This window comes from Hypomesus nipponensis, chromosome 23, assembly GCF_054491055.1.
Source record: "Hypomesus nipponensis isolate SF chromosome 23, ASM5449105v1, whole genome shotgun sequence".
Taxonomy (NCBI): domain Eukaryota; kingdom Metazoa; phylum Chordata; class Actinopteri; order Osmeriformes; family Osmeridae; genus Hypomesus; species Hypomesus nipponensis.
In genome coordinates this window covers 18,647,368-18,672,970 of record NC_140383.1, presented here as the reverse complement: position 1 = coordinate 18,672,970, position 25,603 = coordinate 18,647,368, and the positions used below count along the sequence as shown (strand labels likewise).

The window sequence follows — 25,603 nt, the reverse complement described above, 5'->3', positions numbered from 1 at the left end:
TTTACAGTCAATGGTTTTGACCAGGAGACGTAATATATGCAGTTAAGCTAAAAATAGAAAATACATGACTTTAAACTGATAATAGTCCACATACCATGCAATCATGATGCCATTATCAGTGCAAAACTTGGCTGGAGGAAAACGGAGATGTAGTCCAGTGGTGTCAGTGACAATCTTCAAAACCTTTCTGATGTACAGGTTACTAGCGACTCCCCCTGAAACAACCTAAAAATGCTTAGTGTGTAAGTACCGAGCAATGCATAAACTGAACCAAAATAATTAAGATGTTTGTGTCGCTGTAAATATATAATCACAACATTAAATACAGTAAATGCAATGCTGTACATAAAAAATAAAAATAATTTGTACTGTTTTTCCAAATTGAGTGGAATGGGATTTTTTGCAATTTCAATTACTTACCAGGGTTGGATTGGAGGAAGGTAGTAAGCGCTTTTCCTTACAGAACAAAATAGCACGGTGAGTGCGCTTAGCAATGTGAGAGGCCACTGTATGCTGTGCAGCTGCAGCTATGTCATTTACACATGACAATATTGCCCCTTGCTCCACACCTTGGAAGAGATATAAAATAAATATTTTAGCACAATTATTTTTTACCTTTTTTACCTGACCTCATTTAAGATTGACAATATTAAAAAAAAAAAAATTAATTGTTGTTCTGACCTTCCTCTTTTTCTTTTTTCATAATTGCCATTAGCACCTGATGTCTCACACCAGCAAATGAGAAGTCACAGTCATAGTGGCTGCCCATTGGTGTTTTGAAGGAAAACTTCAACCGGTCACCGTCTTGAGCTAGAACCTCTATAGCTTGTCCCCCACTCATTCCGGAGCACCTGGGGTGTTTTATTAGTGACAAGCGTCTTGCAACCTGTGAATTCATAGAAATATTAGATTTTGTTTCCAATCCTCAAGATCCTCAATTGAAAATATTACAAGTGAAAAAAGGCATTTTCTCATAACTTTACCTTGTCTAAAGTGTCCCCTGGAGCTTCATCCAGCGTTTGACCCAAGAGTAGGAAGTCATCTATTTCTCTAGCCAAAGCCAGTAGAGAATGGCCTCCAGAAACCAGGAGGACCAGAAAAGGGAAGGCCACAGGCTGAAGCATCCTGACTGTGAGGGCATGGGCCTCCATGTGATGAATGGGAATGAAGAGCTTTTGGTGTTGCTTCACAAAGTCCCGACTGAAGTCTAGCCCTATCCCCAAGCTTAAGGCCAAGCCTGGTTTCACTGTGGTGGCAACGGCGGAAAGGTTACTTGGGGTAACGCCACTGCTCTCCATTGCCTCCTGGACGACACGGACAATGTTTTCTCTGTGAAGCTGCTGTGCAACAGTGGGGATAATCCCACCAGTCCTATAAACATATGATAAAAATGTATACATTTGTTAGATTGGGCAGACACGGTAGCAAATTGTATGTAGCTAGTGCACAGTGTCCGTGATGTAGTCGATGATTAAGAAGACACACAGACTTATGGAATTATAGATAGGGCACAGTGCCTGCAATGATTTCGGTGGAGATTTATGGAATTATAGATAGATGGTGCAGTGCCCGTGTTGATGAGTTCTTCTAAGTGGTTTTGGTACCTATATTTTTCATTTCACAATTGAAATTATCTGTCATCTCTGAAGTACTTGTTCAACCTCCACATCTATTCTAGTCAAATTACCAATGCTGTGGTAGCCTTATTCATGCAAATGGTTATGTAGCTTGCTGTTTCCTACATTATAAATTTCTTATGTTATGTTGATCAAGATTTACTACATTGGATCTCCGTTAAATTGTCTTACCACCACAAACATCTAAACATTTAGTTCATGACAAAAGTCTTTACATGCACAATTGTTGAGCCAGTTGTCATAATCATTCAGTTAGCTAATGGGACGTGCACAGGCTATGACTAAGGTTTCCGGGGCAACTGCCCGTTTGCCCTCCTCGAGTCAAAGTGCCCCTCCGAGGAAGATAAATAAATAAGTGAATTTAAACATCTACAGAATTTCATGTAGACCTAGATTTAAAAAATCGCCACCCAAAACATTTCTTAAAGTAGCCTTATTCACTTCCAATCAATAAGCCTATGGGCAACGAGAGTGGAAGTCACAAGGGGGAGGGGGTATGCCCCCTACTCTGTTTACTCTGCGGGACTGCACGCGACCGCCACCTGAGCCTGCATTTTCTTGCACTTAAGAGACGATCACGGTTGTTTTATTCTGTGTTGATAAAAAACTACTTTGACGTTGTCAGAAAAGGTGAGTTTTAAGTTGTAGAAGTATAACAAACGAACAATCATCAAGTTTTATGAAATCAATTAAAATCTTCATAAATCCAGGCTCAGTTTGCCACGTTTAACCTAAATAATCAGACGGCTAGCTTGCCTACCAGACAACCAGCCTGTTATCACATGCTAATTTTTGGGTAGGAAAACTAAGCTACTTGTCTGCTGATGGTTACTTTATAACGTTTTGTTTTAACAAGAAGAATAAATGATGTAAGTAATGCATTACATTAATTATTATCATTAGTAGTCAGGCTATTCTTTTTTTTGGGGGTGCCCTTTTTTCAGGCCAGAGCAACTGCCCTTCAAAATTCCTGTGCACGTCCCTGGTTAGCTACCCAGCCCCTTTGTAAGCAGCTGAATATTGGTTATAAAAGAAAATTCAGAACAGAATTTCCCTATTTTTGTTATACTCATGCAATTAACAAAGGCTTTTGCAATGAAATTACACTAAGCGTAGTAATTTCATTGCGAAAGCCTTTGTTAATTGCATGAGTTCAATCGCAGTACCCTACTGCACAGATTATAAAAAGGACTCCTGCAAAATATTAAGTTTGCAGAGTGCCCGGTTCCAAGATATTCGTAAGAAACTCGCTGCAGCCCAGAGGACTAATCATAGTGAAGGGGCTGGGATGCGAAGAGAGCAGGCCAAACTCGAGGCAAATTATTGTTTCATTATTTGATGTTGAAATGCTTATCCAAACAAACTATCAATCACTGCACTTCGTTGAGTTATAAAGAGGATAAATGGAGAATATGAACTTGGCAGTTCCCAGTTCTTGAGCTGATCGTGGGAAACTAAACCCATTATAATCTGTACACACACACACACACAGATACAGATATTCCTGACATAATTAGAGAGATGGCAAGTCTAGGAGCTGGACATTAATAAATCAAAGCCAAAAGGCTTCCTTTTGGCTTTCGACGAAGGCGGTCAAATTTTTCTCTCCCTCCCCTACCCTTGACCTTCCCTGCTTGGCTTCTATCGTATTGTCGTGTCTTGTCCTGTATATGTACCTATGTAGATAAAAAGCCAGCTGGTCCCTCTCCTCTTTAGTCCAGAGGACACAAGGTCCATAGTTTCCAAAAATTATTTCACATTTTAATTAGTCTGACCACAGAAGTTTTCCCACTTGACCTCAGTCCATTTTAAAGGAGCTTTAGCCCAGATAATATGGCAATGTTTTTGGTTCATGTTCACATATGGCTTCTTATTTGCATGATATAGCTTTAAACTGCATTTTTGAATGGCATGGCAAACTGTATTGACAGACAATGAGTTCTGGAGGTGTTTCTGAGCCCATGCAATGATTTCTATTACAGAATCATGCCTGTTTTTATGCAGTATTTATTTTCTCTCGTCCCTTACACAAAGATTTCTCCAGATTTTCATCATTATCTTATTATATTATGTACTGTAGATGATGACACATTCGAAGTCTTCACAATTTTACATTGAGGAACATTATTCTGAAATGGTTCCACAATATGTAGATGCAGGTTTTCGCAGATGGGTGAACCTCTGACCATCTTTACTTCTGAGAGACTCTGCCTCTAAGATACTCTTTTTATATCCAATCATGTCACTGACCTGTTTGCAATTAATCTAGTTAGTTGTAAATATTCCTCCAGCTGTTTATTTTTAATAGCACTTACTTTTTCCTGCCTTTTATTGCCCCCTTTTTTGAGACGTGTTGCGACCATCAAATTCCAAATGACCGTATTTTTTCATGAAAATTGTACATTTCCTAAGTTAAACATTTGATGTTTTCAATTATCTATTGGGAATGACATATGAGTTTATAAGATTTGCAAATCATTGCATTCGGTTAATATTTACATTTTACACAGCATCCCAACTTTTTGGGAATGGGGGTTGTAATATTATTGGTGGAGTTGTCCAGCAGTCTTGATCCTTTTCTTTGCTGCGTAATCCAAACTGTGGGATGGCTGTGACAACAAATAGCCTAATCCACAAGGCTCTTCCCCATCCCACCTTCTGCGTCCATACCTTTCTTGAACATTAAAACGAAAGCATCCCGGCACGAGAGGAGATGGAAACGGCGAGAGGTGAGTGTGCTCAAGCTGGAACTAAGCAAGATGGCTAGTTAGTGACACCACTGATAAAAACGCATTACGCAATATTTCACAAATACTAACACCGTAGCAAAATGTCCACAGACAGCAGTTAGACAGTTCAGTGTATACAGCCATTGTAATGAGACACATTTAGATAGTTATTATAATTGTTTGTAGATTAATCCTTGTATGTGTCCTGAAGCAAATGCCCCTTTCAATCTGTTTTTCTGTTTCAGGTCTAAGAACAGCAGTGGGTCTATTGATGCCATTCTTTTGAGGAGGAATTCTTGTACTCCTCAGCAAGCTGCCAATTCTGAACATGGTTGTAAAAGACATGAGGCCATGTGGATGGACTAGGATTTTGTGAAATGGTTTCTGCTTTCAGCCACCCTGGGGAAGCTAACCAATTCCATGCTTCTAGTTTCGGAGAGTGATGTTGAGACGGTATCTTGAGACAGACAAGACAAGACAGAGCCAAGCCAGGAAGGTGACGAGAGAAAGATGCGACCGCCTTCGTCGAGAGCCAAAGAAGAAAGAGACCAGCATCTACAAAGCTTTGGGTGCTGCAAGGACCTTGGTTGAACATTATAAGAGAAGTGAACTGGCCCATACAAAGCTGAAGGAAAAGCAGCAGCAGATGAACACACCAGATCATGAGGTGATCGAAAATGTCAGCATTATTCAAAATTATATAAAATTTAAATATGGCTGTTGTAATGTGGAATAGTAACTAGAAATTCATTAACGTAACGCTTTTACCAGTACAATAACACAACAACAATTGAACATTGAAGATAGACTCTCTACACACATTTTTGTTGCCTTAAGGCCTATGCGTTGTGATTGTATTAATGCTTTGTTGTTGTCTTGTAGTCTTAGATATTGTAGATGACTGTTACTGTCAACAAATGAAATTTGTTCAGTAACTTATATATATATTTATATATATATATATATTTTAGTGGTGGGCTGTTATTGGCGTTAACGTGCTGCATTAACGTGAGACTCTTATCGGGTGATAAACAAAATACCACTGTTAATCTATTCTCAAAGTTGGGTTGGGAGCTGGGTCTATACTACGCAAGCTAGGATGAATTTCACCTTGATATTTTTGCGTGGATGTATACCTAGCCGAATTGCACTGTAGGCGGCGAAAACGAGTCTTCGAACCTGTGTGTATGCCTTGTGTATGAAATGACCACATCTAACGTGACATACTAACACGGATGCAGCTATGAAGCCGCCGGGTTTGCTTCAGGGAAAATTTATTTTTAAGAAGCTTCCCAATGGCAACCTCGACAAGTCTAAGGTTGTTTGCACCCTGTGCGATGCGGAATTAGTTTACTCTAGGAGTTCTTCCAGTCTCAAATACCACCTAAACGCAAAGCATCCCTTATCTAATGCGGAAGATGCCAGGCCAAGCACTGATGTAGCGCAGGGGAAGAGTCGTCGTCAAACTACTGTTTGAGTGCAACAGTTTCTATTCTCGAACCTGGCTCATACTACTAGCTTTTTCATAGAATAATTTTTCCTGGAAAAATTGTCTGAAACTTGTCTGGAACTGTGTTTGCGCTACTAATAGGGCATGAGCGCAAAACGGAACATTAGCCGATCGCTGATTTACCTGAGCTGAATGGGAACAAGGAGAAAGGACTTTATAACCTACAGTTGCCTGCCCTGCTGTATCCAGTTTTACAAATGGTTGCACACATACATGATGGTTGTTTATAGAAGTTATTTTAAAGCAGATTTTTTTTTTTTATGATTAAGCCTCATTCTCGAACATTTTCTTAAGTTTCTTCTGAAATGTTTCTTACGGGCTTCGGAAAAACAACGTAAGAAAAACACATCTGCCAAATTCATGAAAGCTTGAAAATGTGTTCCTACACAGCAGAAGTTTTCTGACTTGTGCTCCCCAGGAAGAGTTTTCTTAAATTGAAAGCGCGTCCTCGTGCTCCTGAATTTGCATACATACACGCCCCGACAGCTCCTTATAAGGGCACGCAACATCAGTGCCGTGTGCAGTCAGAATCGAGAACTAGTAAAGCAACAAGAACGCAAGTTATGTCCAAGCGAAAAGCAACCGGTGCACAGGTGCATCGGTGCAACATCATACCAGTAAGATGAGCAGTGGAATTGTTCTCCACTCTCTAACAGTGTGCACATTAAGCAAGGTTAATTATTATAATTATTTAAATCCAAGGATGTCTCTTATGGCAAGCAATTTTATCATTTAACCAATGAATTATTGATATCCAAAATTTGAATTATTTATATCCAAAATGCAATTAGAATTTTGGATATCAAGAATTCATTGGTTAAATGATAAAACGGCTTGCCATAGTCTGTAGAGTTGAATGCAATCACCAACAATTTCTCATAACACTTCAAACACGGAGAGTTTTCTTAAATGCGATTCCTTTGATCCGTTTTTTTAAGGAATCGCATTTGAGACAACTCTGGCCGATTTACGACTGCTATTTCGAGTTCGGAAAGTCTTCTGAAGTTCAGAACAAATCCCAGATGAGAAAACTTTCATGAATGTGAAATATTTTCCTAAATCCAATTCAGAAGAAATTCCTTCTTAAATTCTTCTTAACTGCGTTCGAGAATGAGGACCAATGTTATTATGTTCATGGCATGACAAACGTAATTATAGCCTGATATAATTTGTGATATCGTGGCATTTTAAGGTGTCATTAGGGTCTAATTAGGGTCAATCATATTTTGCATCCGTAGAAATAGTTTTGCATCCGTAGAAAAAGATTTGCATCCACAGAAAAAGTTAAACACACGCAGAATTTTTTTGCATACACAGAAATTGTTTTGCATCTGTAAAAAAGTGTTAACAATATTTTGCATAATACAATTACTTTTTACGGATTCAAAACTTTTTCTACGGATGCAAAATATTTTTACAAATGCACAACTTTTTGGTAGATAAAAAACTATCTCTGCTGATGCAAAATTTGGCCATGTCAAAATCGGGCCAACATTTTGGCATCAGCACATGCTTGTTGATTAGCAGAATACTGCCCACTGACCGTAGCAGCAATGGACACACGAAGGTTGACTACACGCTTCGAGATCTTCCTCAGACCAACAACGTTTGTAAGATTGTCGGAAAAAATTCTCAAAGAAACATATCCAAACTTGAGAAGAGGTACTCTATGAAAACGACATCTGCAACCATAAAAGTAAGTTTAATGTTAGGCTAGTTTAATACTGTAGATGGCTAATGCTAACAGGGTCCAGAGGTCTCACCAAAGAAGCATAATGAAATTCATAATGTAAAAAAATGCTAAAACAACAACAAGTAAAGATGCCTTTTTATTTTGATGTGATACTGTGTTGTGATATAGCCTAATACTGTTTTGTAAAATAGTATCTGAGTTGGTAGACAGTCAGTCAGGGAGCAGTGTTACTTGTCCATGAAGTACCCACTTTCTGCAGATTACTGTACCTGTTCAGGATGGACAGCAGACAAAGCTGTTTGTGTTCATTGGTGGTATGGTTGTAACTTTGTAGGGCTGTTTTGGCAGCCCCTTTGTCACTGGTCACCCAGACACTCGTCTGGGACAGTTGTTGATTTGCATGAATGCTAAAATGACAATCACATCTTAATGACACACCTCTGGAAAGGTGGTCTCAACAGTTGAAGAGGAAGGTGGACAGAGGAAGACTGAAATTATCATTAAAAGTTGTGTTCTTGTAAATATTGTTCTAAACAGCTTTTAATGTCATGTTTGATATGCTTTTGTTTCTTATTTCATGTATTACATTCTAGTAATAATTGTTATACTGTATCATGTACATGTACAGGGTTTACAGAGTTTGTGCCTGCAGCAGACCAACATGTGTTTAACTTATCTACATGTGGTTACCACAAGCCAACACAGTGCCCAAAAACCTATCATGTCCCCAAGAGGGGGCTTATTAAAGAGAACATCAACAAGAACCTTTTGCATGATGTTAATTTGATAATGGTGCATGTTTCTTATAACATTTCTAATGTTTTATCTGCATATCTCTCACACTGCACACCACACAACACTACATTTGCATGGCTTAAGTCACGTATTGACGACCTAGTATCTGATTACAAGGACAGGCTAGCTGTTCTTGTAAATATCGTTCTTAACAGCTTTTAATACCATGTTTGATGTGCTTTTGTTTCTTATTGTGTGTATTACAGTACATGTACAGGGTTTACAGAGTTTGTGCCTACAGCAGACCAACATGTGTTAACATGTGTTAACATATTCCCTTGTCTTGCAAGGGCACCACTTGGTCTACTGCAGCCTTGATTAATGATCCAATTTGAATTTGTATGCGCCTGGATGCGCAGTGACTGAGCAAAAGCTGTTCACACGAGATGAGCATTTCTCCGTGCCGGTCACCAAGCCACCTATAGGTGGCGCTATACAACACACCCAAAGTCTACATGATTTCTCCAGCGCCCCATTACTCAAATGCCTGAAAGTTGGTATACATGCCTTATTTCTCATGGGGAACAAAAAAGCCTCAAGAACCCATAAGGTCCGCCATGATGGATTTTGCTCTACAGTCCAAATTTGGTACAACCTTCAGAACCCTTCTTCTTATGAACCATAGATCCAATCGACTTGAAATGTGTTACAGATGTGTAGAATACATGTCTTTTCATAAGGTGACATGGAATAAGAAATGCAATACAAAATGGCTGAAAGGGGTGTATTTATGTAAATGTCCACATTGCCTCAATATCTTTGTGTCAATAAATCAAATATAATTTTGACTGATTGTTTTTCAAACCTAATAGGGTTCAAGACGACATCACTCTGAAGTACCATAATCAATTTCACCTTGGTATGTCAATATAATGATTGAATTCAATTGAATTGCTCCACAGCGCTCCAAATTCTCACAGACTCTTCCCTGCCCCTTGACAACAGGGTGACCACCTGTCCCGCTTTGCGTTGTGTCGCACAGCATTTTCACCCCTTGTCCCGCACGTCGCATATTGAAAATGCTGTGCGATACAGCGCAAAGAGGAACATGTGGTCAACCTACTTGTCACATGCGGGAGTTTATCAAGACGCACACACATCCTTTCTGGAAATGGTGTGCTGACCAAGCCCCCACCATTGGTCCATAGCTCTTGTTTCATTTCGCTTCCAATCACAGCTCACCATTACGAATAAATTATTTTTTGCCATTGTTGTTTTCAACTGGAATCGCCTGACAGCCGTGTTGGAGGCAGCCACGTTCGATAAGTCCTATTTTTACACATTTTAAGCTAAATCAATGATTGGGTTAGTGAAAGTACACTACTCTTGAATTATGGTGAAGGTTTGAGACCTTTCGATCGTGAGTCTGAAGTGACGGAAAACCAAACTCAACAGTCAGAATCACTGTTTACAGGCAAAGGTCGAGCTGGTCTTTGGTCAGATGTGTATATCGACCAGTTTTGAGTGACTTTTTCCAACACATTTGGATTTAACCCTTTGACGCTTACGAACATACCGGTATGTCCAGTCCTGGCTGGTCCCTGGAGCATACGGACATACCCGTATGTTTAGAACGCGTCCTTATAATGTCAAGTTTGGCTTATTACGTAACAATAAAGTCTTCAAAATTTGACTAGGTGTATATTATAAACAAATCTTGATGTACTGTATATTTTGAGAACGTTTACCTTTATTATCCATATGAAAACGTTCAAACAAATTAGTTTAGCTAATGTTAGCTAAAAGCTAACCAAAAATAACTCACCCTTTACTCACCTCACCTAGTAAATCATAAAATTATCAGTTTTCCTTGACTTGGCTATCACTTCCAACACGTTACTTTTGTACAAACAACTAGAGATCAAAATAATAGATATACGTTCACAAATATGCATCGAAAACATCCAACAATAGTTTGTCTTTCGTCTCGTTTTGAGCTACTAGAGGCCATCTTTGATTTTTAAATCTTCCGGCAACAAATATGACCCTTGATGATGTACCACTTGACCCCGTTCACCTCAGTATTTTCTTGTGAGAAGAGTAGGTTATCTCGTTGACCATTTGACACCCACAATGCAGAGTACTGATCAAAACAAAAAACATGGCAGCCTACGTTATCGGTATTATGCAAGTTAGCTTCTCGACAGCTACACTACGATAATATATAATATCCGTTCACTGTGGATTCACCTGTGTGAATATTAAAAAATTGGAACAGTAATGACAGTACTAAGTTATTTTAATAAATATTTTAATAAGTTAAAAAGCCCATACCAACACGTTTCTTAATTTTTAACACGTGTTGTTTAACTCATTTCAGGTAGCTCCATGCCCAGGAAAGGGTACAATCTCGTCATTGTCACGTTACATATCAAGGAATATCATTAGCACACAGCTATAAATAATATCACATCAAAATAATTTTAAACCTTTACACTGTGTAGGGGTAGGCAAAACTTCCGTCAACATATCGGCAAAAAGGTACAGCATGTTTGAGTTGTGTGATGTACTGGCTATTTTTAGGACATGATCCTATACACAGGATCCACTATGGGCATCCAGGATCATGAATGGCTTGGGATTTCTGGATCTGTTGTCATGACAAGTCAACTGGCATTTATTGTCATCATATACTTACAGTACACATTGAAACGAAACCACGCTCTTCCAGGACCTAGACAACTACAACAACTGCATGGAATTAGGTCAATAAAATTGGTCCAATAAGACAGGATGAAATTTGTGACAAATGCCTCAAAACACCAAGAAGTGGGGATACTGTGAATGTAAACAAGTAAGCTAGTGCATGGTAAACTGAATGTAAACATAACATACTAATACCATAATATGTGGACATCAGTTATTGAGGTAGCATCCATATGTAAAAATATTGAGTGGAGTCTGATGATGTACAAGATCGTGTGGGGTGTATGGGTTTGTCCACAATGCGTGTGGCTTTGGGGATGCAGCATTTGGTATAGATGTTTGTGAGGGAGGGCAGAGATCCTGACTATCTTCTCAGCTGTCCTCACTGTCCTCTTCAGGCCGTGATGCAGCTCCTCGGGATGCTCTCTAGTCCCTCTATGCAATGTGGTGAGGGTGTGGGATGGGAGATGGGCTATCAGCCTTTGCAAAAAATAAACATGCTGCTGGTACATCAAGGAATTTGGTGTTCGACGGTCTATTTGATGTTCAGTAAGGAATGGTCACTTTGTGCTGACTGTACTTGCTCGACACCTGAGAGAAGGCCACATACTATACATGGACAATTTGTGCAGCAGTGCTGTCATTTTCTGTCTCTTGGAACGGGGCCTGTGCAGGCCAACATTCACCTGTACAATTAGAAAGGGAGATGTTCAATATATAGAAAATGGTCAACAGCAGGCAATCAAGTGGTATGACAAGTGGTGCATTAAATGTTATGTGTTCACCCTATGAAACATTACAGTCATACATTGCCGTCTTGTCATTTCAATAGGTTGTTATATTGAATAAGCATAAAGTCTGGTTTATTCTACATGTCGTCCATCAACTAGCCCTGGCCCCGATTTTACAAACAAATTACACTTGCCTCTCATTTATGATTGAACTGTGGCCTGACAATAAATGAGGAATTAATGTTATATCAACACGGAAATTAATGACAGTATATGGTAGCAAGAGATTACAAAACATAGCCATCAATATAGAATGGATGTCCAAATTATTATGTTTGCTTTAATTTGATTAAACATGGCAAGTTAGTAATTGCTAGTAACCTGAATAATACCATTTAGAATCAGAATCGGTGTTTATTCGCCATGAAAGTTTGAACAGACAAGGAATTTACTTTGGCAGGAGAGGCTACCTAGGCAGCCATTTTCGGCGCCAACTGAAAGGTTACAGCACATAACATGAGGAGAGAAAAAGGCAACCCCCAGACAATGCTCCTAGAAGAATACAGTGTGGGAACAGGCAAAAACCTCAGCACATAAGCCCAACAACATTTAAGACACTTGCAATGGGGGGGGGGGGGGGGGTAGAAAAGCAGCATCTGAACCTGCAACCATGGTAGGCGCTGGACACAGACCTGCCAGCCACCCATGGGAAACAAGCAGTCGAAGGCATTGGATGGGGGTGGGGGGGTTGTGGTATCTGTAGTAGGTGAAAGTTAATGTGTGAGTAGGTCTGGGTTGGCGCCCTCGACCTAGGCCACAATCAGTCCGAGTCTCCCTATGCAGATAATGTTGGCAAGGAGATGGAAGGAATCTTGGTCATGATCCGGGTAGAGACCATGCCACAGATGTTGGTGGGGGAGGGGGATGGGAAGAGCAAGATAGTCTCGCTTCAGCGCTCTCCAGGGGAGTTGTTGTCCAGCAACGGCCTTGGCCAAGGCCTGTGCTGGTTACGGGGCCGAAAGATAAGATTGGTGTAGTTGTTTTGACGAGTAGATGCTACTAAATTTTCACGTCCACCCTTCAGAAAGGTCTCCCCTCAACATCCTCCTTTGCAGAGCCGCAAATTTATCCCTGTTGTAATCCATATTGCGCTGTAAGTTCACAGTCAGAGCTCCAACAGCTCTACCCATCGAATCAATCATGTCGGGCAGCTTAAGGGGGCATTCTCTGCAGCCGTTTCCTTGACTTTCCGATATACAAGCTAATTTACTACGAACTAGCTAGCAAATAGCTGGCAGATAGTGGAAAACAACCCCAGGTCATGCTTTCGTCTCAATATCATGCCACAGGTATGTGTACATTTTGTGGGTATAAATAATCTACTCACCAGAAAAGTTTCCCAGATAAATTGACGCCAACCAAAAAGGTTTGACAAGGCATGGCTTGCTTGATCGCCTTTCATCGAGGTGTCTGGGAGTCATGTTCCAGTCCCGCCTATAGCTCAATTTGGTTGACAATCAACAGTTGTTGCTAATTTATTTGGCTATGTTAAGTAGTTTGTGTAGTAGGATTATAACAAAATAATGCAAGTGCATCTAGTCAGTCTAACGTGTTACTAGGATTGTAATGCATTGTTTTGCTGGCTTCCATCCAGTAACTTTTGTGAACTCGGGCTGCGTTGCCAACTCAGAAGGTTTACGAGATGCAAGTAAGCTAGAGAAAACAAACAGCAATCAAATTAGAGTGACTGGATGTATCCAAATTATTTTGTATTTTTTGCAATCCGACCACACAAACAACGTAACATAGGCTAGTAAATTAGCAACAGCTAACTTGTTGATTGACTCTTTACTACACTATGAACTAGCTAGTTTGGCAAACACATCACCTCCTGAAATAAAACAGTTCATGCTTTCATCTCAGTACAGTATCGTGCTAACTATATGGGTGGTATAATTTGAGTTATACAAATACTTCAGTCAACAGAATATAGCCAAAATATCTACTTTGAATGTTTCCGCCAGTCCCCTGAAGCGGAAGAAATACGTAACGAGAAGGTGGGATAAACAAAACAACCAATGAATGGAGTAGTCGTAACTAATACGGGGTGCAAACTAGGTCAATGGAAAATGCGAAACGAGAAATGCTGAAATTGTAACGCAATTAGATTTTAATGCGTCATAATCAATTTCTGGAACGTTGAGATTTATCCAAACTCACACGCATAAAAAACTCACTTTGGGGGACCAGTCAAGAAATTTAGAACGTACATTTGAAAGGGTTAATGTGCATTTTACAGACAAAACTGAAGGCTGTATCAAGTGTAGATGGAAAATAGGGATGCTCCGATCTGATCGGCACCAATCCATAGCGGCCGATATTCCCATTATCGGTTTTGATCAGTGTTCTCAAAACAGAACTACTACTATTAGAGAACTACTATTAGAGACGTTTCAATACAACATTAAAGATAGGCATTTCAGGCCGCCAATAGTAAGAAATTATTCTTTAACCTTTAGATGCGTGAGTTATGAATATTTCCGGCGCTTCCACCAGAGTGAGTTATTTTTCCAAAACGGAAGGTAGCTAGCTTTAGTTAGCTTCCATTACCTAGCAACCTAGCATAATACTTGTACCAGTGCGACTACCTGCTAGTGTTACTTGTTAGCCTCCTAATTGTACATTTTCAAGCCATACTATAGCGTTTGTCTTATAGTTTTTGTCTATCGTAAAATAGTCGGTTGGAATTGGATTGCTGTCAGAATGGCACATGTGCGACGTTACTCCGTGATACCCGCATTCGAACGATCCCATATGTGCGACGCTACTCCACGGACAGCCACTTGCTTTTTGGAAGGTCAATAAAGACCGCTTCCCTGCTCTCATACAAGCAGCAAAAGTCTTCCTCTCCGCACCTTGTACAGATGAGAAGAGGAACAGGTTGACTCCTGAGAGTCAACCTCAGGATTGCTGAGATGCTTATATTTATCAAGGCAAATCTGCCATTGATGCTGCTTAGTGAGAAGTAAGGTTTGAATACTCCAGTTTGCCCTCTCTCTGAGTGAGTGCGCCCGTGCGTGAAGTGAGAGAGTGAAGTATGTGAGAGTGAGTGAGACACTATACAGATAGATAAACATGTTTTGTTTTTTGGTTTAATCGCTGACTTCCTGTGCACCTTTAATCTTTATTCTGTCTGTTATCTCCTCCTAAATGCAGACAAATCGACTTGAAACTGACTGACTTGAAACATATTGGATATTTGGCTATAGTCTGTTTATGTTGCAGTTAAGTTTGTATTATTATTTTCCCACAGGAAAGCTACTGTATAAGCTCCAAGTTCTCTTGAGAGACTGTAGACTCTAGAGTGAAATGTTGCATATGTGATTCTATTGTGATTATAATTTAAAGATTTATATTACTATTTTAATATTTATTAATATTTACACATTTTATTGTAGCAAAAGAACTTCTACACTGGAATGTAGCTTGTTCCCTGCAATAAAACGTATTGTTGTCAATTTATGATACTCTCTCGTTGTGTAATTTAAATACTTAAAATACAATACCAATGTTGTTAGGAATAATTATTTCCCCAATAATGCTACACAATAAATCGAATGCTTAAATCTACACCGTGATCGGTATTATCAGATCGGCAGATACTGATTTCAGTGATCAGAACCAAAAAACCTGATTGGAGCATATGTAATGGAAAAAGCCATTTTCACCATTGACATGGATCCTTTCCTTACTTTTACAGGTCATACAGAGGCCTGCTCAACAGAGTGCAACAGAGCATGCAGAGAGCAACAACAGAGGATGCTGAGTGTAACAGAGGATGCAACAGAGGATGCGAAGAGCAACACAGACCCCTTGCTGGAGTACCCCTCTCTAGCTGGACAGCTTCTTCTTCAGCCCTGCCCCCAAGACAGCTTCATCCAGCTGGCCTGCCCTGCCTGCCTGCCCCTGCCTTGATATCTCAAAAGATCACTGAATTACAGCTGTTTAAACTTCAACCAAATCTTATAATGCTTGCCACAGAACAAATAGCTTACTTTTCTATACAGTAACTGACCATAATCGTTCTCAACACTGAGAATATCTCAGTAAGCTAACCCTTTACTGCCTGAACCAAAATTCTGAACATCCCAAATGCTGTTGAAATATTATATTCATATTAATGTTCACATATTATAGCCTGACTTTGTCATACTCATAATTCTAGTCCGACTATGGGGCGTGTTTCAACCGAACTTGTAAAACAAATAACTCTTCGTTCAATTGGAACGAAGACCCAACTTCCCGGCCAAATTTTTTTCTGGGCGGGGATGAGTTGGGCTGGCAGCCAGGTTACATATTATATGAATTTTCATATTAAACACCTTTACTGTTTATACCATATTGAAGAGGAGAACTAGGGGATTTTTATGATGTGAAAAAATATATGATTACTTAAGGCAAATCATATTTTATCAAGGTGGTTTCAGGCAGCCATTTTTTACAAAAACTTCTCCATCCACCATACCTCATCAGACAACATAATTTTTAACCACTTTAATTACAAGATGGAGAAAAACTTTGAGTAATATCATATTTTGATTAAAAGTTATGATCATTCTAGTGACGAGTGGAGACATAGGGGAAACCGGAATTATCCTTCCCCAAAAGTAGCTAGCGCTATGGCTGGATACTCCTCTTGATAACTAAAAAACTTTCGAGATTCTTCCACAATCTACCAAATTGGCCAAACAAGGCATGTTCATTTAGTTTACAGTGTACATAATCTAGCTAGTAATCTAGCTAATGTTGTTTTTACGCTAAGTTTTTTAGAAATCTGATCAAATCGAAGCCAAACAATGCGACTACCGTCATAGCTGCCTGTCACAAACGGCCAAGCCGGACACGCAATTTTTTCCTGAAATAACTTTCATTCCCACAAACAAATTCTTCGTAAGTAAAAAGTTGAGACTACTAATTGACAATATTGACAACACATTGAGAAACTTGTCACTCGTAATTAGGGATGGGACGTATGGCACTGACGCAACGATGCTTGTGTCGCAAAACCAATATGCACAGTTTCGAAAAAGTGGTTTGGAGCTTGTGTCAAATGACGATGCCACGTGATTGATGACGTTCAATGCTTCAGACGTCACAAACTGGTTCAAAGTTGTGGCGCACTTCTAAACCTTAAAAGAGGGAAAGAAACCAGTGCTTGTCGTCTTAATAGGAGGCGAACACTACATCGGCAGAAGCGCAAACAGTTATTAATAGAGTACATAGTTATTATTAGAGGACAATTCGAGAATTATCATTAGCAGACGAGAATTAGGTTATATTAGCAGAAGAGTGTAGTTCATTAGCAGAAGAGTAGTACAGTTGAGAATTATTAGCAGAAGATCAGAAAACATGAGAATGTAGCTACACCGCAAGCCAATGTGACCAATCCAGGCTGCGCTGGAGTTCCTTCCAACGGTAATTAGACTATTTTTAAATCAGTACTGTAATTGTATAATTAATGTAATCTAATTATTATCTGTCCATTCTATTGATCATCATGAAAATGATGATCATAAATATGATCTTTGTTACAGTGTCCAGAAAACTAATGCTGGATGATGCATTGGTCCACATGATTGTCAAGGATGCCCAGCCTGTTACACTGGTAGAGGACGACGGGTTCAAGGCCTTTGTACACCTTTTGGACCCTACCTACGACATCCCTGGGAGAAAGGCCTTAAAGAGAATGGTGGAGGCCAAGTACGAGGCCACTAAAGAGGAAAGCCATGGCTGAGGCGAGGAACGACCTGACGGCTGACATGTGGACCTCCGTAAACATGGACGCTTACCTAGCTGTGACATGTCACTACATAACAGACCAGGCAAAGCTGGCCACAGTTCTTTTAGGGGTAGGAAAGTTTCCCCAAAGCCACACAGCAGGTCACCTTGCTGAGGTAAAACACACCCTGATGGTGGAGTGGCGAATCCGAGGAAAGGTAAGATGCCTGGTCACAGATTGTGCAGCCAACTCAGTCATATGCCACACACTGCTCAGTGTGTGGCATATGACATGTTTTCCACATGTCCTAAATCTTGTGGTGAAAAAAATCCCTTTCTTAAAGCCCAGGGGTCTCATTTATAAAGCTTGCGTACACACAAAACGGGGCTGAAAATGTGCGTAACCCCCTTTTCCACGCAAAGGTTGTGATTTATAAAAAACAAACTTGACGGGAGAATGTGCGGTCCTCCACGCAAACTCTGACCCTCCCGTAGGCCTACGCACATTTTGAAAACAGTTGGAATTGGCGACGCAGATGACCGTACTGTAGTCAGACTGCAGAAATTGAATGTGGGAAGAACATTACTCGTAATATTTATATATTTTGTTTTCCTCACACACGTTTTTTTCATTCAATTTCATGATTATCATGAAGATTAAATCCCGCAGTGTTATTTGCGCTTGTAGGCTATTGAGTGATTCTTGTTACATAAATACCTTGTACAATCCAACTCAAATTTTAAATACAAATTCAGTCCTTCCTCACCATCAGATTGTCCACTATGGGAGTTCAGGAGGGGGAGATTCCCCGACTGCATGGAATACAGGATAACATCACATATCCTACCTTAAGACAACTGCAGAACACAGTGTATAACTAAATATATTTATTTAATACTGTGCAAATATCCTCATATGTCAAAAACTGGGAATACAGTCGTTAAGCTCCCGTGCAATCGCTACACTCTACGTCCTCATTATCAGTCCAGACTTTAATAGTTTACTGTTCATAACAAAACGCTTTTGTTTTCAAATTGTATCTCGACTCGCAGTGTCACTGGCACAGTTGACGCCACTCACACAGTTTTTTTGATCTACCAGATTTTCGAGTTTTCGGGCTCCACCAATAGGCTAAGAAGAGTCTGAGAAGTTGTCATGCGCTATGATTCGCCGTAAAGAACAATGCCAGGGTCATGATGAAATACTAGATTAGCATTCATAAGGTGCTTTGCATTGACTATTTATGGTTAAAAATGGGCGTGTTCAGGGTGGGGTACAATGCTGATTCACGTACGCACACTTGTGGGTAATCTGTGATTTATAAAGGGAACATTGCGTACAGGTGTGCGTACGGTTTTATAAATCAGAATTTTTGTGTGCGTACGCGATTTTAGGCTTTTGGGCATACGTACACTTTTAGTAAGAATCCTACGCACAGTTTTATAAATGAGACCCCAGAACTGGAAGAGATTCGCACTCGAGCATGCCGAATTGTGGGTCCAGGGCTCCAGACTGCGACTAAATGGTTGTATTTTGCGACCAGTTTTTTAGACAGTGCGAGCATTTTTTACAAGCACTCGCGCATGTGCGACCTACAAATTTGGAATTTATTGGGTGTGCACAATGTCAGCACACTTTAGCAACGACGCATAGATACAACGTTTTAGTAAGACAGCGATATCAGCGTTCCTTCTGCATTAGTACCGTAGCTAAAAGTCCAGGAAAGTTGTGGCTATTTTTCGCTAGGTATCTATAATCCGAGCTAAAAGTATTGGAAAAATATTTTTCGCTAGGTTCCTACGAACATGTCTTAATCTGCCAGACAAGTGGGTTCCCCTTCGTTATTTTGGTGAGCAGTTTCACTAGCCCTTCTTACCCGGCGTCATGGAGCCTAGCAGCTAAATACTTATTTAGCACTAGCGTTGCTACTGTATCCCTGGCTGTGTTTGAGCTGTTGCACTGTTATACTCAGGAAGTATCGTGTTGTGGTGTCGGAGGACTGATCGAAAAGTGCATCATACATTTAAGTCATTTAGCCAAGACTTGCATGTACAGTACGTAATGTCACATTAAATAATGTATTAAACTCAAGCTTATGGTGCGTCGCTTTAGATCAGTTGTAAAAATGACGGATCCATCTGCAACCGACGCAGGCACACCCCACTATTTCCCCAGAAATGGTACCAGGGGCGATTCTAGGATCAGACCTTTAGGGGTGCTCAGCCTCCAATGAGAATGTGACATGAATACAGTGCCTTGCAAAAGCGCTAAACGTAAACCCCCTTGCTAATATAAATCCCTAATTTCACTGGATAACAATTAATACATTTATGTATTATTATGCAAAATATTGAAGGAATTAAAAAACTAAGGATGTCCCATTCTTCATGAACTACCAGCATCAATTTATAATAAACAATATAAAAAAATATATTATTATTTTTAGAGATTTTATGGGTGCTTGAGCACTCCTAAAAATTGTCTAAAATTGCCACAGATTTGTACCCTCTCTCGTTACATTAATTAATGCATTGCAAGTCAATGTAAGGTGTGCCCCTACATTTTTAGCTTGCGCTCCTAAAATCTTCAGTCAGGGGCTACTGTGCTCCTAGTAAAAAAAGTTAGTCTGGAGCCCTGGGGTCATTTCAAATCCAGCACAAAAGCCAAGGAGAAGCTGTTGGAAATGCAGGTCAATATGGGACAAAAAGAACTGATAATGATCCAGGAGGTGGACACCAGGTGGAACAGTGTTTTTGCCATGCTGGACAGACTCTACAATATCAGAGAACCACTTGGTGCAGCTCTCACCACTCTGAATACAGACTTGAGTCCCATCACTGCTGAGGACTATGAGACAATCCGACAGTGCCTTGCCGTTTTAAAGTCGTTCCATCAAGCCACTGTGGAGTTGTCAGAAGAGAGAAGGGTGTCTGGATCCAAAGTCATTCCACTAATCAAAATGCTGAAGCACACTGTAGTAGGACAGTGTTCCCAGATGAGGCACAACGTTGGTGCCAAACTTGTTACGAATTTGAAAAACAATTTGCTGGACAAGTTCACTCTCCCGGAGAAGATATCAACACTGTCTGTGGCAACACTGCTTAATCCCAGATTCAAAGCAGCGGGGTTCTGCAGTGCCACTTGTGCACAGGGTGCCACTGTGAGCAATGGCGGAGCCAGGGGGTGGCCGGGGGTGGCCACCCCCCGTAGAATCTTGGCCACCCCATTGGCCACCCCAAGCACCACATCAGAGCGGTTAAAAGTTTTGACGGCTGTGGAAAAATACGGAACCTTTCTCGCACCGCTAGTACACTGTCGGACCCTTTAGCCACGCGCAGCGCGCACACATCCTGTATTTGAATTAAACGGCTCAAGCATGGCCTGAGAATGCCTGTTACCACCTGACGCTTCGACCGGCACCTGCTGCTAAGTGAAGAAACCCAAAACAGAAAGGTATGATATCATAATGGATGTTGTTTTAGTCTTCTAATAACTGTGACTATCCCACCCATGACTATCTATTTTGCGAAGTTTTGAAGCAAGCTAGATCGTGTTATGATTGTGTCAGGTATATACAGTATGCATTTTGGATAGGTGTCATTAAAGAGGGAAAAATAATGAAGAGGAAGAAGGCAGACAGCGTCCTTCTTCAGGGCAAGTGGAAAGAAGACAGCTAAGGCAAAGAATGAGGATGAGATGGAGAAAAAACAGGCAGAGAGCGAGGATGAGGAGCCCCCAGAGAGCAGCAACTTAAATGGACCTCCAGGTATACAGTATAGAGACTCACATATAGTACAGCTTGGTATGAGGTTATCTTATTTACAATTGGCTTAAAGTGTGTCTATTCATATACAGGTCAGGTTGAAAGTGCATTGTAAAACATATCAGTTAGTTTTTTCATTACATTAAAGTATGGCATATTTGTATTTGCTACCCAGAGACACTTTCACTAATATTATACTTTAGCTTATAGTGTGTTTGTTAAACACTATATAGCATGCATTATAAAACCTTTAGGAAAATTACCTGTACACCTTTCTGAAATATTGATTGAGAGCAGGACAGAAGAGTCCTCCCTGAGGAGTGGCCCCAGTGGATCCCCAGGTAAATTGTCAATCTTACGTTGTATGTTGTACTCTTCTGCTAACTTTTCAATCGATATTGTCCACAAGTTTATATTGAATATGTTTAATGCTGTAGAAAATGAATTTTAATCTTTTGTATCTGTGAAATTGGATAGTGGATCATTACACCTTGTGGAAAATACTTTAAACACCTATTAATGTTTTTAATATATATATATATTTAGATTCCCACAGAGAAGATTCAGACAGCGAGAGAGAGGAACCTCCAACAACGAGTGGCGGCCCAAGTGGACCTCCAGGTATACTCACTCTTTCACACATACTGGACACTTTAATTCCACTTCAGTTTTGCCCAATCTGATACAGTGGCCTGATAATTCATAAACAGGTATGAGTCATACCACTCACCTCAACTTGAGTAGAGTTGGATGAATGGCCTCAAATCTATAACGTTTTTAAGAAGATTATAGTGTTCAGATAATCCATTAGATGTAACATGGGATAGTACACTCCAATGTATGAGTTTATCTTGATTATTAATCTCTGCTGTAATTTAATAATTGAATATGCCCTTTTTTCCATTTTTAAACAGACATTTCCAAATCAAGAACTGATAGTCCAATCCAGCCACGTGTGAAACTCTATCCGAGGACACTCCAGGGCGACAGGCGCAGACACTTTCAGGCATCGTGGTACTCTATCCACACATGGCTTGAATATTCACTGTCACAAGACTCAGCATACTGTTATGCATGCAGGCATTTTGGCCTCCCACACACAGAGTCAGTGTTTACGTCAGCCTTGGGTTTTAAAAACTGGAAAAAGGCAACATTCAGAGATGGAGGGTTTTGTGGACATGCAAAGGGAGAGGGTCACACAAATGCAATGATTGCTTGGAAAGAATATGAGAGAGCAGATAAAGCTGATGCCTTGTTAATGAGTACTTTAAGTAAAGAACATCATAAGCAGATAGAGGAAAATCGTGCCTACATAAAAAGTTTAGCAGAAGTCCTACTGTTAACTGCAACCCAGAATATTTCACAGAGGGGACACAAGGAGACAGTAGATGCAGACAACAGGGGAAACTTCTTGGCTATATTGGACATGATTGCTAAACATGACCCAGTTGTTAAAAAGAAAATGGCAGGGCCTCGCAATGCAAAATACACGAGCCACCAAATTCAAAATGAAATTTTGGATACATTAGCTGAAATGGTACGCGCTTCCATCATAAACGAAGTCAAGGAGAGTGAAGTATTTTCCCTTATGGCAGATGAAACTAAAGTACTTAAAAAAAAGGAGCAGATCTCTTTAGTGTTAAGATATTATTATGCAGGAGCCGTAAAAGAGAGCTTTTTGCACTTTGAATCTGCAGACCGCCTAGATGCTGCAGGCCTGACGCATAAAATAATACAGGTACTTGAGAGATGTGGCTTGGAATACAAAAGTAACCTGATCGGGCAATCATATGATGGGGCTTCTGTCATGAGTGGCAAGCACTCAGGCGTTCAGGCTCGTATTAAAGAGGTGGCAAAACAGGCCTTTTATGTACATTGTAATGCCCATTGTCTTAATCTTGTTCTTGTGGACACAGTTAAGGCAGTACCACAAGCTAAATGTTTTTTTCGCATTGTTGCAGAGACTCTATGTATTTGTGTCTGGCTCGTACATTCACAACAAGTGGCTGAACATACAGAAAGAAATGTATCCTGGAGCACCCAGAGAACTTCAGCGATTGAGTGAAACAAGGTGGGCTTGCCGGCATATAGCTTGCCACACTGTTCTTGATAGACTACCTGCCATCATGCGTCTCCTTGTAGAAATGGCTTCAGAAAACAGTGGCGATAGAAGCATTGATGCACGAGGCCTGCTCGCTCAATTTGACCTGCAGTTCATTGGACTTTTGGTGATATGCAATAAGGTTTTTGGTGATGCAAGGTGTCTCTCTGACATGCTACAGTCTCCTTCTCTTGATTTGTGTTCAGCTGTGGATCTAGTTCAAGCTTACAGGGATGAATCCTACTTTGAAGGACTCTGGAGAGAAATCTTAAATACTGCTGAAAAATGTGATGTAGAGGTGGAACCTACTTCAAAAAGAAAGACAAAACAGAGCCGGTGGCTAGATGGACATGCTGTCATGTCCTCAACGGGTGAGCGTTCAGAGCAGAGTATGGACACTTTCCGTACCAGCATATTTTACCCTGTGCTGGATAACATGCTCAGTGAGCTAAACAGACGATTTGCTAAACCAAATTGTGAAATAATGTTGGGAATCCAAGCCTTAAATCCATCAAGTAATACATTTTGCCAAGAGCAAGCTCTATTTGCATTTGCTTCTATTTATGAATGTAACACAGATGACCTCAAACACGAGTTACACCAAATGAAAAGAATCCTAGAGAGAAAAGTCAAATCTGGCATACAGAAGCCCTCTAGCCTAGTAGAACTCACTAAATTCGTTGAACCCTTTAAAGAGGTATTCCATGAGCTCTTCAGGTTATGCAAAATTGCTATTGCCATACCAGTCAGTACTGCCTCCTGTGAACGCAGCTTTTCCACACTCAAGTTAATAAAGACACACTTGAGATCCACTATGGATGATGATCGACTGAGCAGTCTGGGTGTTTTAAGTGTGGAGTCCAGACGAGCAAAGTCCCTGGACTTGGATGAATTTGTTAATCGATTTGCTGCTAATCACAATAACCGCAGAATACGTCTGAAATGAGTGTGTAAACAATTATATGATGAAGTGATGATGTATATAGTTTCAATAATGCAGTTAGAAGTTCTGCATTGGAAGATTCCATGTAAATAATCCCCAAGGGCTTCGAGGCAATTGTTTTTTTAAGAGGCACTATTTTCTATAACACAAAGGAAAGTATCAAAGTGTTCAATGCCTCTGTTATATACAGGAGGCTAATCTTTAGATCTTTAAGGACAGTCATTGAAGTGTTCAGTTGTCATGAGATGTCACTGTTTGGATTCTCTGTCTGATATGTGTAAATGTGGCTCAAACTTGAATCATTCTTGCAGACTCCGCCTAATACCCATTGTGAATATGATGTTTGTTATTATGTGTTTGATAGATGTTTATGGATCGAATTGAAGAAAAATTGACACTGCTTATTTAAACAGGCTGTTAATGCTTGTCATATTTACATTTGTTGTAATTCAGCAAATTGTATTCAGGATGTTATTTTATTTATTTTCATATTTCTATACATTAGCTCAGTATTTTATACTTTTTGTTATTTAAAGATAAATCCATATTGTGATCAGACTTGATTAAAAAAACATTGCACTTCAAATTTTGCATCCTTGTTTTGTATTCCTGATGATACACTGAGAGAATTGACTTGGCTTGTCGCCATAAACTGAGGACATCTCTACTATAAAATAGAGTACCTTACTGTCATTGCATATCTCTACAACCATAGTTCGACTCAGTCGTACAATACAAAAAAAAACACAAATAGCAATCGGTAAATCAACACAGTTTAAAACCAAGTATGAATACAGAATAAATGTATTCTTTTTTTCCCCCTGAATTCTGAATAATGTTGAGATGTTTCCTATATGTGTCTTAAATAGCTCTGCATCGCCTGGTGAGACACATGCTTGCCACCCAAAAATTATCACTGGCCCCATCCTGGCCACCCCAATGGAAATTCCCTGGCTCCGCCACTGACTGTGAGGCTGACCAGGGAATGTGCCCACTTCTTCGAGACCAATGTCTCAGAAGGTTCTGCTCCACAGGAGTCTGCAGCAACACCGGGTACCTCGGCTCAAGAAGCTGAGGACAACCTTTGATCCCTGCTGGACTGCGAAGTGGGATCACAGCAGGTGACCGACCCAACTGCCAGTACCACTGTGAAGGTTCATGGGTATAGTGTTTCCAATTGTATTGTTTGCTGCTGAATTACAATTGGTTGAATTAAATGACAATGCTTTTTCACTGTAGAATTATTACAAGTACATTTCTTTCTATACAGGTATTT

General features: G+C 40.1%; 2 protein-coding genes across 4 annotated transcripts in view; one reads left to right on the top strand and one right to left on the bottom strand.

Annotated features, from left to right (window-relative positions):
• The window catches only part of osgepl1 (O-sialoglycoprotein endopeptidase-like 1), a 139,926-nt gene that overhangs the window by 95,119 nt on the left and 19,204 nt on the right, over positions 1-25,603 (bottom strand). For 2 of the 3 annotated variants that reach the window (XM_084688397.1, XM_084688396.1), the window contains exons 2-5: positions 984-1,371; positions 682-886; positions 421-569; positions 95-225 (exon numbers count right to left, since the gene is read on the bottom strand). In XM_084688397.1, the coding sequence (XP_084544523.1) occupies positions 95-225; positions 421-569; positions 682-886; positions 984-1,371 (873 nt within the window). Of the gene's footprint in view, positions 1-94; positions 226-420; positions 570-681; positions 887-983; positions 1,372-4,136; positions 4,376-25,603 lie in introns of those variants that run through there. The other variant, XM_084688398.1, reaches the window with a different exon arrangement.
• On the top strand, positions 20,744-24,901 carry LOC146234479 (zinc finger MYM-type protein 1-like). The gene is made up of 5 exons (XM_084688400.1): positions 20,744-20,973; positions 21,115-21,286; positions 21,581-21,624; positions 21,830-21,904; positions 22,198-24,901. Exon 5 carries the CDS (start codon positions 22,491-22,493, stop codon positions 23,346-23,348), a length of 858 nt encoding a protein of 285 aa, XP_084544526.1. The 5' UTR covers positions 20,744-20,973; positions 21,115-21,286; positions 21,581-21,624; positions 21,830-21,904; positions 22,198-22,490; the 3' UTR covers positions 23,349-24,901.